Genomic DNA, 19,140 nt, shown 5'->3' on the forward strand with positions numbered 1-19,140 from the left:
AGCCATGATTGCACCATTGCACTTGAGCCTAAGTGACAGAGCAAAACCCCATCTCTAAAAAAAAAAAAAAGGTCTCTCCAATCCAAATGAAATGAGGTTTATCTAACTGGCCCTGAATGCCACTGGCAGATGTAACCTCATGAGAGTCAAAATGAGTAAGAATGTGGCCCTACCTCTGAAAGAGTTTTCTTTAAAGGAGCTAAATACACCCATTCAATCCTACATATGATGAAAAAAGAAAAGAATTTGAGCGTGGTCAAATCATGCCATTTATTGATAATAAATGTTGTATATATTTTCAGAAGAGCCATGCCCTTTTGAATGTTGTCATTCTCTATCAGAATAAGGGTATGATGATTATAGTTTCCTGCTGTGAAACAAGCCCATGCAAAAGTTAACGAAATGTGGGCTGTATGTAAAGATCATTAGTGCAGAAAAGATCTGAGAAACCAAGGTTTTAGTTCTCCAGGGGTACAGCAGGTATTATGTTGGATTTGGCCAATACGGCAACAGTGCAACTTTCTGATAGTCTGTCCCTTTCCAGCTAATGTCCCAGGCATATGTACACTTACACTTATTATACCAGCACATTGTAAATTGTTTTTATCAAGGACCATGAATCTGAATGCCCTACCCTTTACCCAATGCTGAGATCAGAACTGTTGACCCTTCAATACATGTGGGTAAAACTGAGACACACCAGAGTGACAGTATTAGATCTTAGCTACCTTAACCATTACAGAAAGGCAGTATTAACAGAGAAGTTCTGATCTACAGCATATTGTTTGTATCATTGTTTTGTGGTCAAGCCTGACATACATAACATGTTCTTCGATCTGCCCAGGGTACATTCTTTTGTGGTGGCACACCTCTTCCATTAATACCCCTAATCAGTCCATGTCAATAAGACAGGGACAAAGCTCCTTCTTACCCTAGACTTGTATATATGACCCAGGCCTGGCCAATTCACATTCCATCCCTGAATATGACTGGTTTATAGACAGAAATGTGACCTGAAACATAGCCATATCAGAGTCATCCCTGGAAACCTCGCGGGGTTGTTGAGAATGCTCTTCTCTCTTCTCTTCCATAATGAACAGTAACAGCTATGTAAGCCTGGAGCTGCTGGGGACTCTCTTTGCTATCACAGGGAGAGAGCCTGCCAAGGAATGAGATCAACCTACAATAAATAAGAGACAAGATAATGGGGAGGAAAAATGAGAGAGAGAAAAAGACATATCCATGGTGATGACATTTGAACCTCTGGATCTAACAACGTCAGGCCTTCCCTGGATGGTCAAGATATATGAGCCAATGAATTATTTAGGTTTTGTTAGAAGTACTTTGAGTTGACCTTAATTGTATTCATTATGTCTGTCTTGCTTAGAAGACATTCCCAAGCAAATTGCAGAGGTCACGTCCTACTGTTGAACATAAACTCTATTTTCATCACAGTGGAGTGATGTGAATGGGACTGGGACTGGGACAGAGCACTGTAGGTGTAACACACAGTTCTGAGCAGCCTGATTCAAACAGTGTGGGAGAGAGGTCATGAAAACCAGCACAGATCAGCATCCAAATACAACAGCATTAACCTTTATATTCACACATCTGTTAGTTCCTACCTTACCACAAAATCCATTTTCCAAAATGTAAAGAATTTCAACCTATTATCCGGCCTTCAGAATGGGTATAGAAAGAATGATTCAGCATGTGTTCTAATCATGGATGAAAATTACTGTGGGAATTTCTGGAACATGACAAATGTAAGGAGACAGGAAGCAAGAGAGTGAAACATCTACACCCTGTCAGGACAAAGGAGAAGATTCACAACTCAGGGAACAGTCAAGTCTTTCCTCTATATTGAGACTTTGTTGTCATGCTATGATCCCTAGATGACCTGACACTCCAGGAGAATGCAACCCAAGACCCTGCACAGTACAGAACCACTCCCAGCATCCCTGAGGGTCCCTGTCTAAGACACTGGTTTAATGAAGCCATAATCCATGCACTTAATGAGACATTCTCGGGCTGCCTGGACCACTTCTGCCTTCTTCTCATCTGGCTCCTGCTTGCCCACCACAGTCAGGATCTCCAGCAGCTCACTCTCTACCAGCTTCTTGGCCAGTTCAGCATCGGCTGCTAGCAGGTTGTAGGCGATGACCAGGCCCCGGTGTTGGACAGACAGCTGGTCGTGCAGGCAAAGCCGCTGGAGGATCTCCAACCACTGGGTTGTCTGGAGTTAGGGAAAAAGGTAAGGAAGGTGCTAGGTTTGAGTGTGTCCCCAGAGTTCATGTGTTAGAAATGTGGTCCCTGGTGTGGCAATCTTAGAAGGTGGGGCCTGTAAGAGGTGAGTAGGTCATTAAGAGGAATTAATGCTGCTGTCACAGGAATGTGTTAATTCTTGCAGCAGTGAGTTCTTGCCTTTAAGGGACTAGGTTAGTAACCGTGAGAGCCACTCATGGCCCCAACTGCCACTTCTTGTGTTTTAGCCTTTTCACATACACCTACTTCTCCTTCTGCTTCTAAACCACGCCATGACACAGCACAAGACCCTCACCAGAAGCAAATCAGGTAAGGCTGTCTGATCTTGGACTTCCCAGCCTCCTAAGCTGTGAGCCAAAATAAACCTCTTTTCTTTATAAATTACCTAGTCTCAGGTATTCTGTTATAGCAATAGAAAATGAACTAAAACAAAAATATTAAAGGAATCACCACAACTTAGCTATGGCTACACATCTGAAAATTGTAGAAGATTCATATTCCCACATCAATTTATTTCTTAAGCAGCTTAAGAAGCAAGGACCAGACCCACTGCAAGCCTGAGAAGAACAGGGATACAGAGTGTTCAAAAGAAGGATTCTCACCCTGGGCACATAGGCAGTGCCCAGGGTGCTTAGCATGTTTCTGCCAAACCAGGTGCCCTTTGAGACGTGAGCTCCAGGCATGCAGACATGCTCTCCCCCAGCCCTGACTTTAACTGGAATCAACACATGAGTCTTAAATGTATCCTCACTTCCATTCTTCCTCCATTCCTAGTTGTGAAGCAACCCAACTACTACTCATGGGAAGGTAGGACTCTAGACCCCTCTGATCATCCCAGGAGACAGAGATGATGCTGAGAATAGAACCAGGAGGCTTGACTCCTGTGTCATTCAACAGATACACATGGGGTGGCAGAATAGAATAGAATAGAATAGTCATCAGCATGGGGGTTTGGAGTCAGAGAGACCAGTGTTCAGGTTCCAGCTCAGCCACTTACCAACTATATGGCCTCAGCTAAGTTATTTAACCTCTCTAAGCCTCAGGGGGCTTCATCTGTCATCTTCTGTGCCTACCTCTAATGTTGTGGTGATTTAATGAGATGATGCATAGAAAGGGCTTAGCATGGGGGCTGGAGCATATTAAGTGCTCAACAAGTAAAAGTGGACACAGAGTAAGTAGGTGATGAAATAAGACACCAACCCAGGCCAGGCACAGTGGCTTATGCCTGCAATCCCAACACTTTGGGAGACCAAGGTGGGTGGATCACTAGGTCAGGAGTTCGAGACCAGCCTGGCCAACATAGTAAAACCCCATCTCTACTAAAACTACAAAAATTGCTGGGTATGGTGGCTTGCATCTGTAATCCCAGCTACTAGGGAGGCTGAGGCAAGAAAATCACTTGAACCCACGAGGTGGAGTTGCAGTAAGCCAAGGATACCAACACAAAGGTATCTGTTACCCTTGGGCTTTTATTGTACCTATTACCCTCACCTGGCATTTGTCAGCAAGGTTGGCTTTCCACAAGCACATGGGGAGTCAGACACAGGGGAAAGAAAAGGCAAATTTTTTGGCTTTTGAGCATCTAACCCAACTTTTGTAAACTCTGCACTGAATGTCCTGTCCCAAGGAAAGAACATGAAAGCTCAGCTAGCTGTGGTACTGTCCTATGCTGGAAAGTTTCTATGCTGAAGTGTAACTGATAATGGGTCCAGTGCCATCGCTCCCTGGGGTGAGTCACTGAGCGTCAAAGGAAGCAGTGATAGAAACCCCACAAGGATGGGGTCCCAGGGCAGAAAGCATAGCCCAGGGCATAGCCCAGATAACATGAGACTATAGAGGTGTCCAGCATCCAACATGCCCATGGGTGCCACAAAAGATGAGTCTGAGCAGCTTCACAGAGTTCCCAGGGGGCCCCGTGTTAGAATAAAAATGCAGCCAAGATTTCTGAGCCCCGAAAGGAAGAAGGAAAAAGTGGCCAAGAGCGGGTTGGCAATCCCGAAGGGTTCCAATCCCTTCCCAACTATCAGGCTGGGTGACCTCGGGCTAGTTGGTTTTCTGTACCTCAGTTTCCTCATCTGCAAAATAGGGATGAAGATAATAATAATCTCCACCTCACAAGGTGATTGGGAGAATTACATGACTTAGTAAAGGTAAACACTTAGGGCAACTCCTGGCATTCAGTAAGTGCAAGGAGGCACACAGGGTCCTGTGAGGACCTGCAACAGGAGTTGTATGACCAATGACACATGCAGAAGCTGCTTTAGGGCAGTGGTTTCAAAGTGTGGTCCCCAAGCTGTTAGCACCCCACGCTCAATCTACTAAATCAGAACATCTGGAGAAACCATTGTAATAAGTTGCCCAGGTAGTTCTTACACACATTACAGTTTTGAGAAGCTTGCCATGGGGAAAGAGGCTGAAGTCCAAAGACCATGCAGGATGAGCCACATTTAGCAGAGACACCCTGGCCAGATGCCAGGACAACATAACCCACCTTGGAACTTAGAGAACACACCCACCCATAAACACACACACCTTAAACTGACTATCTAAAAGAGCCTGCCTTTAAACCAGACGTGAACACCTTTGAATTGAGATGTCTACATTTTTCACCTTCAGGAGAGATGAGTGCTCACAAACTTCAGTTTGGTGAAATAAGGCAAGTTTCATTGTGCGCTCCCACATTTGTGACTATACAAATATCACTTCCATTACACCTGCTGCAATGGCCACAGTCTCATAGGAGCTGGTCATCATGCCCACTTAAGAGAATCTGCAGCTTTTTTGCCAAACCACAAGCTCCTTACGGCATCCCAACACATCCATGCTTCTCTTGGGAGACTCTGGAGCTCCATGGCAGTAGGTAGCATTGCTGTTGTCATTAAGCCATGACGAATATGCACCACTAAAGGCAATGGGTGAAACTCCAATGGAAAGGTCTGAGGTAGCACACTTGGGAAGAACAAATAATGAATGTAAGGCACTGAAGGGAATAGACTCTCCTCTCCTTAGGCGGTAAGAACAGATGCCTGGGAGATGCAGGAGGTTTCTTTAGGAGCTGGCCTCCCCAGTGGATCATCCAGTATGGTCTGGGGGGTAGGGAGATTCCCTAGGGCCCACCAGCCCTTCTTATCCCCAGGGCCAGCACTTACCACTTGAGTCATCTTGAGGCACAGTTTCTTGTGTGCCGCTGTCAGCATGGCCAGAGCCCCCGCAGCTGCATTCTGCACCTTATCATCATCCTCCCCGCAGAGCAGCACCACCAGCTTCAGCCGGTCATTCCCATCAGCCAGGAACCTTTCCTGTACCTGTGGGAGGCAGGGACATGGCTCCGAGAAAACTGTCCCCAATCTGCCCAGCCTGAAGAGGGTAAGATGCATCTGAAAGTTCTCTGACCCAAGATCTCTTCAGTTTCCCTTTAAGCAGCTGACCCATGCTACCTCCCTCAAGAAGCCTTCCCTGATTGATTGAATGAAGGGGCTACAAATTCTTCCAAGTAAAGAAAATAAAGAATTTTCTATCTAATGTGCTTCACCACATCTGTTTGCATTCAGCCTCCACACCAGGGGAAGGAGGCAGGCACAGACTCCTGCAAGGAAGATGATGCCCGAGGAACTCTATTTCCCATCCCTTTGGGGAAGCTCGGAAGGTTCTCCCACAATGAATGGGCCTTCAGGGTCTTCCATAAAATGATTTTGCAGGGACTGAGGCAGAAGCAGGAGACAATTAGGTGGTTTGCTTGCTATTAGAAAGCTACTGTGCTGTCTCCACCAGGTGCGGGATGAGGCTCCCAAGGACCTGAAAACCAGAAGAGCTTCCTGGGGGCTGGTAGCCTGGCATGTCTCAGAGAGGCATTAACGCCACACAGCATCTCACTCCCACCCCTCTGCACTACTGTAAAATCTAGGTGATCAAGTTTCAGACTGTTCTATTGGGCCAGGTGTCCTAGAGGTGGAACTCCAAAAGGGGACCAAGATCACAGCTTCCCAGGTGTGACCCTCTACCTGCATCTCCCTGAAGCTGGAGCAGTAGTCATCAGAGGTGAGAATATGGCAGAGGTCATCATATATCAGAGGGGTCAGCATGGCCCCCTCTCATGGAACATAGTTGTTTCTGGGAAGCAGATGCCCTTCCATGGTGTACATTCCCCCATTTCTCACATCTCGATGTGGTGGTGGCCTAGTTCTCAACGGTGGAACATGAACAGAAGTGATGTGTGTAACTTTCAGCCACCTCTCCCTCAGTCTGTCTCCCTATTCACTATCAGAATGGAATCCACTCCCAACGTGGGAGAGGAGGAGACACTCTTGTTGATCAAAGAAGCCTAGATCCCTGAGTTAGCTTGGAAGTGAGTCACCCAATTCAAATAGGACTTTGAAGTGGTGAGCAAGAAATGAACTTCTATTCTACTGGGACACTGTACATTCTGACTTGGGTTGTTGGAGCAGCCAGTGCTCCCACAGGAAAGAGGTTACCTCCCTCCTCCCATTTCCTCTCTAAACCTCCCAGCCTCCCTGCCCATCTCCTTGGACACATTCTTTTTCACCCCAATGGCTGCCAGGCTCCCTGCTCAGCCCTAGACCAACTCCCTGGTAGATCCTGGTAGTTTTATTCCCCCTGACTTTAAAAGGCTTTTTTTTTTTTTGAGATAAAGTCTCACTTTGTTGACCAGCACAATCTTGGCCCACTGTAACCTCTGCTTCCTGGGTTCAAGCAATTCTCATGTCTCAGCCTCCCGAGTAGCTGGGACTACAAGCACCCGCCACCATGCCTGGCTAATTTTTATACGTTTAGTAGAGACAGGGTTTTGCCATGTTGGCCAGGCTGGTCTCAAATTCTTGACTGCAAGTGACCCGCTTGCCTTGGCCTCCCAGTGTTGAGATTACAGGTGTGAGCCACCACACCTGGCCTTAAATGGCTTTAATGGGTTAGATTTTCCCCCTATAACAGTGAGACGATCTAAGCTTCAGGTGTTGATGGTAAACAGACTGGGTCTCACACTAGCACCTATGTGAGGGCCCAGGAGGGACATTTGGCTTGGTCCTCCTGTTAATGAAGGGCCTTAAATTTAGACCCTGCTGTTATCTCTGATAGGATTATACTTACAGGCACAGCTATACTCAGACAGGGTGGGAAGAAGAAGACATTCACCATGAGTATCATTTGTCCCAAGACTGGACCATGAGGCCTACAGCAGGTTCTGAATGCATTAAACCCTATAATTATTCTGTGATGAGCACAGTTATATTGCATTGCAATTTCTATGGGAACAGTGGTAGTTCATTAACTGCAGACATTTAAAACATCCTAAAATGGTTGATAACTGCAATTGGCATTTCTTCATTTTGTTATGTGTGTGGAACTTCCATAAATGCAAGTGGTCTAGCCTTCCTTGACCTCTGAGAGACCCCGGTCTCGGATCCTGCTTTGTTTCAAGGTTACTTGGGCCCCAACTTTGTGTTTTTTCCTTTATGCATATCTTTCTTTCAGGGCCCCTATAGGGAGGGGACTGTAGTCTAGGAAAGATTTAGGGATTCCTAGATTTTCTGTCCAAGACACTACCTTAATGCCATGCTAACAGCCCCTGATCTCACCCCAGGCCCCGGCCCTGCCCTGCTTCTCCAGGCCGTGATCACGCCTGGTCTCCGCCCCGCACCACCGCCTCACCTCCTTGTTGAGCACCATGTTGCACATGCACTCGGTGGCGGCCTGCCGCAGCTGGTCATGATTCTCAAACATATAGTTCTCGATGTCTGGCAAGGCCCTCTCCTTAAAGATCTTCTGCCTAGGTGGGAGGGTGGAGGGAGAAAGGCCCTTGAGTCTTCTGCAGTGGCCTTGGGGGTTTTCTGGCCAGCCAGGGACCAGTCTTCCATTCTGGTGCCGTCCTTCCCACATCCTCAGCCAGCATGGTTTATGTGGCATCAGACTGCCCCCGGCTCTAGAACGGGCACAATGGGCCTAAACTAAATGGCGTAGCATGGCATCCTGCCACAGCAGTGTGTTCTGGATGTTGCCCAACTGGAGAGCCTCTGTACTATTGTTGGAGTAAAGAAATTCTCTCCTCTCTCTCTCTCTCTTTCATCCTGGATGTGGATACAAGAAGATGTGAAGCCAGAGCTGCCCTTATAACCACGAGAGAGCAGAAAAGCCCATTGAGAATTAAAACAATAGAGAAAGGAGAGGCGAGACAGAGAGAATGGGAAACCACGGCAGCTTTGTAAGCCCTGCATCAAGCCACACCTGAATCTGCCTACCCTAGACTTTTTTTTTACATGAGCCAACAAATTTCCTTTATGCTTAGGCCTGTTAGAGTTGAGTTTTCTGCTACTGGCAACCAAAAGAATCCCAACCCAATACATGCTGACATACTCCTGCTTCCACAGAGGAATACATTTTATCCCACTATCCACCTGGAGATATTTTTAACTACTTTAGAAAGAAGTGCTGGCCAGGTGCAGTGGCTCACACCTGTAATTCCGACACTTTGGGAGACCAAGGCGGGCGGATCACGTGAGGTCAGGGGTTTGAGACTAGCTTGGCCAATATGGGGAAACCCTGTCTCTACTAAAAACGCAAAAATTAGCTGGGTATGGTGGCATACTTCTGTAGTCCCAGTTACTTGAGAGGCTGAAGCAGGAGAATATCTTGAGCCCAGGAGGTGGAGGTTGCAGTGAGCCAAGATCACGCCATTACACTCCAGCCTAGGTGATTGAGTGAGACTCAATCTCAGTCTCGAGAGAAAAAAAGAAAGAGGAGAGGAGAGGAGAGGAAAGGAGAGGAGGGGAGGGGAGGGGAGGGGAGGGGAAGGGAGGGGAGGGGAGGAGAGGGAAGTGCCTTACAGCATCCTTTGGCTTTGGTGTATTCGCTGTGTGGTTTACTAAGTGCTAACTCCAATCCCTCCCCTCGTCTTTGATGCTATCTTCAGAGGAGAGCATTCTTAGCACATTATGTGAAATTTTGAACAAACACTTTTGAACTGCCCCTCTCCACCCCTGCCACACTCACCACACTCACCGGAGTTTGTCACTCCGCCCAGACAGGTTGGTAAGGCCTAGGAGAGCCTCATAGTTCTGAAGCCCATCCCTCTGTGTGTCCAAGAGACTCACGAGGGGCCGCACCACTTCATACACCTGTCGGGGAGGAGTCAAGGGTTTGATCAGGTGGGGACTTTGTTTCCTGAGTGCCTTACATTTATAGAGTTTCCAGAGCACTTTCCCATACATTGACTATTTAATTCTCACAATGATCCTGAGAGGCAGGATTATTTTCTTTACAGATAGGATAACTGAATTTTGGAGAGGGCAATCATGTTTGTCAGAGGCAGAGCCAGGCCTGGTATCCAAGTGTCTTCAATGTATCACCCTCCCTGTGACAGCACCATGCCCCTCTCCCAGGATGGAGGTAGGTTGACAGGGAAAAAGGCCTCTAGGAGCAGAGGAGACCCTCCGATTGCCCTATCCCATCCACCCAAACACCTACCCGCTCCCCTGGAAAAGCAATGTCCGGATTGGAGACAGCAGCGATCTTTGCTAGAGCGTGGGCTGCCTTCACCTTGCCCACATCTGTGCCCTCCAAAGCCAGGGGAATCAGGGCCTGCAAGAAAGGGCAAGGTTACTACTTACTCACAGACATCCAATGGCCTCCCACCTGTCCTCCTGCCCCAGCTGCTGTCTGTCTCTCCCATCAGAGGCCCAGGAAGACTCTGCCGTATAATCAGCCCTTGCACATCATGGAAAACAATTAAATACTTCATCACATATTCACTCCCCTTGGTTCCCAGGGCACATCCAGGTTGCTACCCCACTTCCTCCCACCTACCTAAATGTTTCTTCAGCTTCTGGAAAAAAAATAGTTCAATCAGCAAATTTTTTACTTTCTGCCTAAGCCAAACCCAATGTTTTTGTTTGTTTGTTCTGCTTTGCTTTGCTTTTTTGAGATGGAGTTTCAGTCTTGTTGCCAAGGCTGGAGTACAATGGTGTGATCTCGGCTCATTGCAACCTCTGCCTCCCGGGTTCAAGCGATTCTCCTACCTCAGGTCCATAAGTAGCTGAGACTACAGGCGCATGCCACCACGCCCAGCTAATTTTTGTATTTTTAATAGCGACTGGGGTTTCAGCCAACCCAATCTTAACATCAGACATCTATTGAGCACCTACCATGAACCAATACTTTCCATATTTCTCTGATTTCTGTGACAGTCTGCAAAGTGAGTGTGTGATTCTCCCCTGTTTTATAGATGAAGAAGCTGTGGCTCAGGGATATTACGTATTTTGCCCAAGGTTATGCAGTCAAAAAGGGAAAGAGCAAGAGCTCAACTCCAAGTCTTCTAAATCAAAGTCCAGGGTCTCTATCTTTGCACGGTGCTTCCTTCCAATAGCAAGGAGGATGGATGGGATTCCAAAGTACATATTATGATAGCATAACATCAAGCAGAAGTTGGTTTGGGGCTATGAGCGCAGACAGCGCAGATAACTGGTGGCCGTATTCCAGGAAGTTGAGTTGGGGCAGAGGATACATTGTTCTTGGGCTAGGCAAATAGCATGCACACAGGCACCTCCTAGGATGGCAAGGACCATGTCCTGCCCAGTTACCTTGCCACCACCTTGAGCCACAATGGTGCCTCGGTCCTTTGGGTTGTCACACAGTGCCAGGAATACCCTGTGGGACCAAGAAGACAGGAGAACATTTAATGCACTGACACATTTTCCCAGGCAGCAGCAGCAGCAGGCCAGCCAGTCTGAGCCAGTGAAACCCTGCGATGAAAAGGGAGACCATGGTAAGTGCCACTTGTGTGCCTTGTGTGCCTGTGCCCCAGAATTAGCCTTGGGAAGATGACGCCATGGAAATAATTGACTGGGAAGGAAGTGAGGCCAAGTGAGGCTGCAAGGAGTACCTGTGCACTCCCTGCCCAAGACCTATATTGCAGGAGAACCCCAAATTCACTCATTCTCTCTCCACCCTCAGTGTCTTTGCAGATGCTATTCTCTCTGTCTGCAACCTCCCTTTCCTGCATTCACGTGGTTCCTTTCCTTCCTTCAGAGCTTGATTGAGTTGTCGCATCTCCCAGGAGGCCTTCCCAGCTGCCCACCCACCTCCCTCCTTTTTTTGTGCAGTCTGGCTGGTTGGGGGCCACTGCTTGTGCTCCAGCCAGGCCTTTGTGCTTCCCACATCCTGGCACCCATTTCATCAAGCTGTAGCTGTGATGTTGTCTGCCTCCCTGACCAGGCTGCACAGAGACTGTGCCTTTAATCTCCAGAACAAGGGAACAAGAAGGAACAGTGGCCTCCTTTCTTCTGATGCAAACTTCCACCTGTGGTGGCCTGCCCACCATGTCACTTCCCTTCCTTCATTTCCTTCTTTTCCTCTTTCTTTCTTTCTTTCTCCCTCCCTCCCTCTCTCTTTTTCTCCTTCCTTCCTTCCTTCCTTCCTTCCTTCCTTCCTTCCTTCCTTCCTTCCTCCCTCCCTCCCTCCCTCCCTCCCTCCTTCCCTTTCTTTCTCTCTTTCTTTCTTCTTTCTTTTTTTGTATAAAGACAGGGTCTTGCCCTGTTACCCAGGCTGGAGTGCAGTGGCACCATCATCATTCATTGCAGCCTTGAATTCCTGGGCTCAGGTGATCCTCTTGCCTCAGCCTCCCAAGTAGCTGGGAATACAGGTGCACACCACCATGCCTGGCTACTTTAAATTTTTTTTTTGTACAGATGGGGTCTTCCTATGTTGCCCAGCTAGTCTTGAATTCCTGGGTTCAAGCAATCCTCCCACCTTGGCCTCCCAAAGCCCTGGGATTACAGGCATGAGCCACCACCTCTGGTCCCTTTCAATGCTGATCCCCTCAGACCATTCTCCAGGCTTTCCCAATAGCTTGTCTCCTCATTTAGGCCCCCACCATTTCTATCTCCCTGCCCAGCGTGCTGCACTTAAGGCTCCTTAGCCCCCGGTCCTAGTTCCAAGCCTTGGCCCACTGCAGCCCCACCTGGCCAGCAGCTCCTTGGTCTGATCAGTGAGGATGGCACTATCTGCTTTCACCATGCAAGCCAGTGCAGAAATGACACCCGCCTTCAGAAGCCGCTTCACCCGCATGTCTATAAAGTCCTTCTTGTCCTGGGGAGATAAAAGATGGCAATGTGGGAGGGTCCTGGGCGCCAGCCAATCCTTGTGGGAGCCAAAGATGGTGCATTTCTGAATTCTTGGGGTCGGTTGAACAATGGCCTCCAAAGATGTTCATGGCCTAATATCTGAAACCTGTGAATGCGTGACCTTACAAGGCAAAAGGGATTTTGCAGACAGAATTTTGAGATGCGGAGGTAAACCCAGATTTCTTATAAATAATCGCAGGGATCTTTATAAGAGGGAGGCAGGAAGATGAGAGTTAGCACGGGGAGCTGTAATTATGGAATGGAAGTGAGGTGGGAGTGGTTCAAGGTCACCAGCCGAAGCCCATAGGTGGCCTGTAGAAGCTGAAAAAGCAACACAATGATTCTCCCCTAGAGCCTCCCGAAGAAACCAGCCCTGCTAACACCTCAACTTTAGCCGAGTGAGACTCACTGTAGGACTCTTGACCTCCAGAACTATAAGATTTTAAAAACTGGGCCAGGTACGGTGGCTCATGTCTGTAATCCCAGCACTTTGGGAGGCTGAGGCGGGTGGATTGCTTGAGCCTAGGAGTTTGAGACCAGCCTGGGCAACATGGTGAGACCCCAACTCTACTAAAAATACAAAAATTAACTGGGCATGGTGGTGTACATCTGTAATGCCAGCTACACGAGAGGCTGAAGCAGGAGACTCACTGGAGCCCAGGAGGCAGAGGTTGCAGTGAGCCAAGGTTGCACCATTGCACTCTGCCTGGGTGACAGCAAGACTCGGTCTCAAAAAAAAAAATTTAATTGTATTGTTTTAGGCCACAGTGTTTGTGGCAATGTGTTCTAGAAACAATAAGAAACTAAGAAACTTCTCCAGATACCCTTTTATCAGACAATTGCCCTGTTGTGGTGTGTGACTGTCTCTCCTCTTCTTGCCTCCCCTAAACTTAAGACAGAGCCTGAGGAGCTGATACCATAGAAAACCAGTCCCAAAGATGCTCTCATTCACAGAGGAATGAAATAAAAGAAAGATAATCCAAAAAGCTAATGATGCATATTTTGTTTTTCTTGGAAAAGGCTGGGGTGGGACTGGAGGTAGGGAGAGGGTGCAGGCAGGAGTGAAAGGACACAGTGGATAGCTACCATAACAATGGATTCGGTTTACTGGAAACCCAAAGTCAGCCCAGGGTTGAAGAGTCCCTACAGACAATCCTCAGAGTGGGGAGTGGTGGGGAAGGGGCTGACGACTCTGAAAGCTACATTGGAACTTCACAGCCACAGCACATGCTCTGCACCCTTGCCTGGATGAGACACCATGCAACTTTCAAAAATGATTCAGAGGCTGGGCACAGTGGCTCGTGCCTTTAATTCCAGCACTTTCGGAAGCCAAGGTGGGTGGGTCATTTGAGGTCAGGAGTTCAAGACCAACCTGGCCAACATGGCGAACCCTGTCTCTACTAAAAATACACAAATTCGCTGGGTGTGTAATTCCAGCTACTCGGGAGGTTGAAGCAGGAGAATCACTTGATCCCAGGAGGCAAAGGTTGCAGTGAGCCTAGATCTCAGCACTGTACTCCAGCCTGGGTGACCGAGCAAGACTCTGTCTCAAAAAATTAATTAATTAATTAAAATTATTCAGAGAGTCAGGCTCGGTGACTCACACCTGTAATCCCAGCACTTTGGGAGGCCGAGGCAGGCGGATCACGAGGTCAAGAGATCGAGACCATCCTGGCCAACATAGTGAAACTCCGTCTCTACTAAAAATACAAAAATTAACTGCTAGTGGTGGCACGCGCCTGTAGTCCCAGCTACTCAGGAGGATGAGGCAGGAGAATTGCTCGAACCTGGGAGGCTGAGGTTGCAGTGAACAGAGATCGCGCCACTGCATTCCAGCCTGGTGCCTGGCAACGGAACAAGACTCTGTCTCAAAAAAAAAAAATGTTCAGAGAATGAGATGGCAATGTGGAAAACACATGTTTTTCCAAAATCAGACACAAAATAACTATATTCTGACTATAACTGTGAAAAGAAAAAAGATACATAGAGAAAGAGCCTCTGGTAGGTAGTATAACATCAAAATGCCAACAGCAGTCATGTGGAGATGATGTAATCATGAATGGTTATTTTCTTTTCTCCACATTTTAACTCGTTTTATGGCATGATTATATTACTTTGATCATTTAAAAAATCTAAATGATTTGATTGGCTGGGAATGTCTTGCATATATTCATATGCAAATCACACACGAATGGTATCTTCCTGTGCAGGGAATTGTTGGAGAGGGGTCCAGGGGCTCTGGGACATCTGGACTAATGCTGACCAGGACTCTCATGATTCCTACTTAGCACCTTTGTCACACAATCCAGAAAGCTGAGAAAATCAAATTGTTATGTGTTGGAGACATGAAATAAAACTGTCTTTTATCCATGAAATCAACAACATAAATTACAAAATCTTCATCATGGCTCCATTTGTTTTCTCAGACTACAAATTGTTGGGTTATTCAAGATGGAAAATAAAAACAAAGAAAAAGCATGAGCACCATCTGGTGGGAAAGTTTACCATGAACATCTTCAGTGTGTGTGTATCCTACCCCCAATCACCCAAGCACACACCACACCGCTCCTGACACCACCCCTTTTCCGTTCGGCCTCCTTTGGAGGCCTAGTAGCACAGACCCCTCTTGGTCATGCCCAACCCCACCTTGGGGTGCTCTTCGGGCACGTGCTGCTTGGAGAACTTGGCGAGCTGGACAAGCTCCGGGATCACCTCCTTGACATCATAGCTGTTGGTGCAGTTCACCAGGGTAGTGGCCACCGAGTACAGGATAGTCTTGTCACTCGTCTGGAAGGCATAGGGTAGGGGAGAAGGAAAGCAAAAAGGAAACCTTAGGACAAACCTCTGCTTCCAAGATGCTCCCTCAAGTGGCCTGCGGGTTGGTGTGGGAGGAGTGCAGCGGGTGGGACCCATTCCAGAGAAAGACAGCAGCACAGGAGAGGAGCGGCTCTGCCCATAAAGGCCGGCAGCAATGCCTCCTGCACTCTCCACAGCAGCCCCGAGAGTATGAACAGGAGCTGTCTCACAAAGAGCCTCGCTTAGTGCCTCTTCCAAAAACCTAGTCTAACACTTTCCCATGCAACTGGAGATGGGATGGGAGCTGGACATTCTCCGGTCCTGGTGAAAATCTCTCCCACATTTCCTTTACTGGTAGGAAAGAGCCAGGGAGTTGGCCCAGCAGATGAGGAAAGCAGTCTGGGAGGGGCTGGGAGGGGAGGCAGGTTCCTAGAAAGGCCAGGCACTGCCTCTTTTATTTATTTATTTTCTTGAGGCAGGGTCTCTCTGTCTCACCCAGGCTGGAGCGCAGAGGCACAATCCTAGCTCAGTGCAGCCTTGACCTCCTAAGGCTCAAGCAACCCTCCCACCTCAGCCTCCCAAGTAGCTGGGACTACAGGTATGAGCCACCATGCCCAGCTAATTTTTGTATATTTTTGTAGAGATGGGGTTTCACCACGTTTCCCAGGGTGGTCCCGAACTCCTGAGCTCAACCCATCCGCCCACCTCAGCCTTCCAAAGTTCTGGGATTACAGGCGCGTGCTATGATGTCCCACTAATTTTTTTGTCTTAACTCCCTCTTGGTCCTTCAAGACCTCACCTCCTGAGGGCCCCAGGAAAACAAACTGCCCTTCTGTGCATCTCCCACTCTCTGGAAGGCACTAGGAATCGGGAGTCCCTTTTACAGTCAGGTAAAATGAGAGCCAGAAAGGGAGAAATGACCATGAGGTTTATATAGGGGTGAGGGGTAGAGCCAGGAGGTAGACTGGGATCCAATCTCTGTGGGTCCGGACTCAGCAGACCTTTCCTGAGGTTTGTGGTCAGGCCAGACACCTCCACACTTGCCTTGGCCAGCTCAAACATGGCCTGCAGGGCAGGGACGTCCTGGACAAAGTCATCCTTCACATCCGCGTCCAGCGTGAGGTAGGCCAGGCCCTCCACTGCCCAGCGCCTGGTCCGGGTGTCTATGGCCGTATTGCACAGCCACCTGGAAGTGAGGAGGGAGCACTCATGGGAAGGGGCCCAGGGCTCAGGTCAAGAGGGTGAAGCCATTTCAGGGTGGTGAACAGGGGGCGAGGTCCCTTTCACACTCCACTGGAGCACACCCCAGAGACTCCTGTCCTGAGGCGCGTGGGGAGGTGGAGGGCCTGGGAAACACGGCCCCCTTACTTGCGACACTGTTTGGCCAGCTTTTCTGTCGAACCTTCTGCAAACTGCCTGAGACCATAGTCTGTGCCGCCTGCAGATCCAAGCTTACAGAGTCCCTGTGGAGGAGAGGAGACGGCAGAGACATGCAGGATCAGAGACACCAAAGCTTGGGGACGAAGCCTTGCTCAAACAGGTTTCTATGGGCAGAACACTTCACCCCTCTTTTTTTATTATGCTTTAAGTTCTGGGGTACATGTGCAGATGGTGCAGATTTGATATATAGGTATACAAGTGCCATGGTGGTGGTTTGCTGCATCCATCGCCCCCTCATCTACATTAAGTATTCCTTCTAATGCTATCCCTCCCCAATCCCCCCGCCCCCTGCTATTCCTCCCCTAGCCCCCCAACCCCCAGGCCCCAGTGTGTGATGTTCCCCTCTTTGTGTTCCTGAGTTCTCACTGTTCAACATCCACTTATGAGTGAGAACATGCGGCTTCGCGCCTCTTACTTTGCTTGGATCTACCTCTGCGCAGACTTTAAACTCAGCTCAGGTGTCACCGTTGCTGAGATACCTTCCCTGATGCTCTGGGTTAAGTAGAGAGCCATACAGTTGCAAGTTCTTGTCCTGCCCCCTTCCCTACCATTTTGACCCCACAGATGTATTGTGCCTGTCATTTTGAAAAATGAGCAAGACCAAGTTGACCATATCTGAAGCTTCAATGGGGATCCTTGCTATGGCACAGAAACTGGCAAAGAAATCCTACCTTATAGATAACATATTCAGACGGGCAAAGTTTTACCCAGAGAAAATTGGACTCTTCTTAAGGGGGTTTTCACAAGAGAAAACTCACTTTTGGCAGAAGCTAAAATTTGTTTTTAAAAATTGATGCTGGGTTCAGTGGCTCACACCTGAAATCCCAGAACTTTGGGAGGTCAAGGTGGGTGGATCACTTAGACTAGGAGTTCAAGACCAGCCTGGCCAACATGGTAAAACCTCGTCTTTACTAAAAATACAAAAATGAGCTGGGTGTGGCAGCAGGTGACTGTAATCCCAGGTACTCGGGAGGCTGAGGCAAGAGAATCGCTTGAACCCAGGAGACAGAGGTTGCACTGAGCTGAGATCGTGCCACTGCACTCCAGCCTGGGTGACAGAGAGAGACTCTGTCTCAAAAAAATAACAATAACAATAATTTCAGGCCAGGCACAGTGTTGCACACCTGTAATCCCAGCACTTTGGGAGGCCCAGGGTGGTGGATCACTTGAGGTCAGAAGTTTAAGACGAGCCTGGCCAACATGGCAAAACCCTGTCTCTACTAAAAATAAAAAAATTAGCTGCGTGTGGTGGCGCACCTCTGTAATTCCAGCTACTCTGGAGGCTGAGGCACAAGGATCAGTTGACCCTGGGAGGCGGAGGTTGCAGTGAGCTGAGATTGTGCCACTGCACTCCAGCCTAGGTGACAGAGTGAGACTCTGTCTCAAAAAAAAAAAAGGAAAATTAAAGTGGAAAAAATATAAAATGGGTTTAACTGCATCTTAAAGAAGCGGATTAAGGAAACCGACTTTTCAGAATGTGCCCTGAATATGCATTCTGGACCCAAGCTCATCCATGTTCGTGTTGTTCATAAGCATGGAGGTGAACATCCTCAGGGTTAGGTGGCAGAGTTCACCATTCTGAACCTACGTCTTCACTAGCCCCCTGGATATTGCCCTGCTCTGCAGAGGTCTGTGGATGGGTCTGATGCCCCCTTGAGCCTGGTCTCCCCAAGGACAGCGGCCTCAGCTCATTCATTTCGGGGTCCCTGCTGCCTGGCACGGCACCTGGTACTGAGCAGGAGGGTGGTACCAAGGAGGAAGGTGGTACCAAGAAGGAGGATGGTACCGAGCAGGAAGGTGGTACCGAGAAGGAGGATGGTACTGAGCAGGAAGGTGGTACCAAGCCCACTCACCACCAGCGTGCGGATCTTGATCTTCTCATTCTTGGTGGTCTTGTAGATCTGTTTGAGCAGTGACACTCCATTGGTGATGATGAAGGTGGCACGGCTGAGCTTGGTGGAGGCATGGATGAGGGCCTCCACGGCCACCAGCTGGTCCATCTCACGCTCTGAGCCACACAGTGCCACCATCATCTCCATCACACCTTTCAGTCCCAGCAGTTGGTTGCCCAAGTCAAAGGGGCCCTGCAGGATCCCTGACACCGTCTGGATGGCATTCAAGTTCTTGTCCATGTCCTGGGGGTCAAACTTGCCCCTAAACAAAGGACGAGGGTGGTCAAGAGTACTGGCCCAAGAGAATGGAAAGAGTGTGAGATTAGGAGGCAGACAGATTTGGGTTTGCATCCTGGCTCCACCGCTCATGTGCTGTGTGATATTGGACAATTCAGCAAACCTCTCTGAGCCTCAGCTCCTGTAAACTGAGGATAGCACTACTAGTTGTGATAAGGATAAATGACATCACAGATGTCACCGGGTGTGCCTTCTGAGAAATACACTCTGACTCAGGGATTGACATGCAGGAAGTTTACTAGAGGGAGTTCTTGGGAAGAGAAGGAAGCAGGACTGGGCAGAGGGCAGCATTTTGCAGTCACCACAAAGCCTCAGCCTGT

The 19,140-nt window shown here is 48.5% G+C and overlaps 1 protein-coding gene across 7 annotated transcripts in view; it reads right to left on the reverse strand.

Annotated features, from left to right (window-relative positions):
• Positions 1–245: 245 nt before the first annotated feature.
• The window catches only part of UNC45B (unc-45 myosin chaperone B), a 38,311-nt gene continuing 19,416 nt past the window's right edge, over positions 246–19,140 (reverse strand). For 6 of the 7 annotated variants that reach the window (XM_017972525.4, XM_078373826.1, XM_078373824.1 and 3 more), the window contains 11 exons: positions 18,485–18,785; positions 16,560–16,654; positions 16,236–16,377; positions 15,042–15,182; positions 12,233–12,360; positions 10,854–10,920; positions 9,742–9,855; positions 9,277–9,392; positions 7,930–8,047; positions 5,415–5,570; positions 246–2,236 (listed from right to left, as the gene is read on the reverse strand). In XM_017972525.4, coding sequence (XP_017828014.1) covers positions 1,976–2,236; positions 5,415–5,570; positions 7,930–8,047; positions 9,277–9,392; positions 9,742–9,855; positions 10,854–10,920; positions 12,233–12,360; positions 15,042–15,182; positions 16,236–16,377; positions 16,560–16,654; positions 18,485–18,785 — 1,639 coding nt within the window. In that variant the 3' untranslated portion in view covers positions 246–1,975. Of the gene's footprint in view, positions 2,237–5,414; positions 5,571–7,929; positions 8,048–9,267; positions 9,393–9,741; positions 9,856–10,853; positions 10,921–12,232; positions 12,361–15,041; positions 15,183–16,235; positions 16,378–16,559; positions 16,655–18,484; positions 18,786–19,140 lie in introns of all 7 variants that reach the window. The other variant, XR_013535754.1, reaches the window with a different exon arrangement.

This window comes from Callithrix jacchus, chromosome 5 (assembly GCF_049354715.1).
Source record: "Callithrix jacchus isolate 240 chromosome 5, calJac240_pri, whole genome shotgun sequence".
NCBI lineage: Eukaryota > Metazoa > Chordata > Mammalia > Primates > Cebidae > Callithrix > Callithrix jacchus.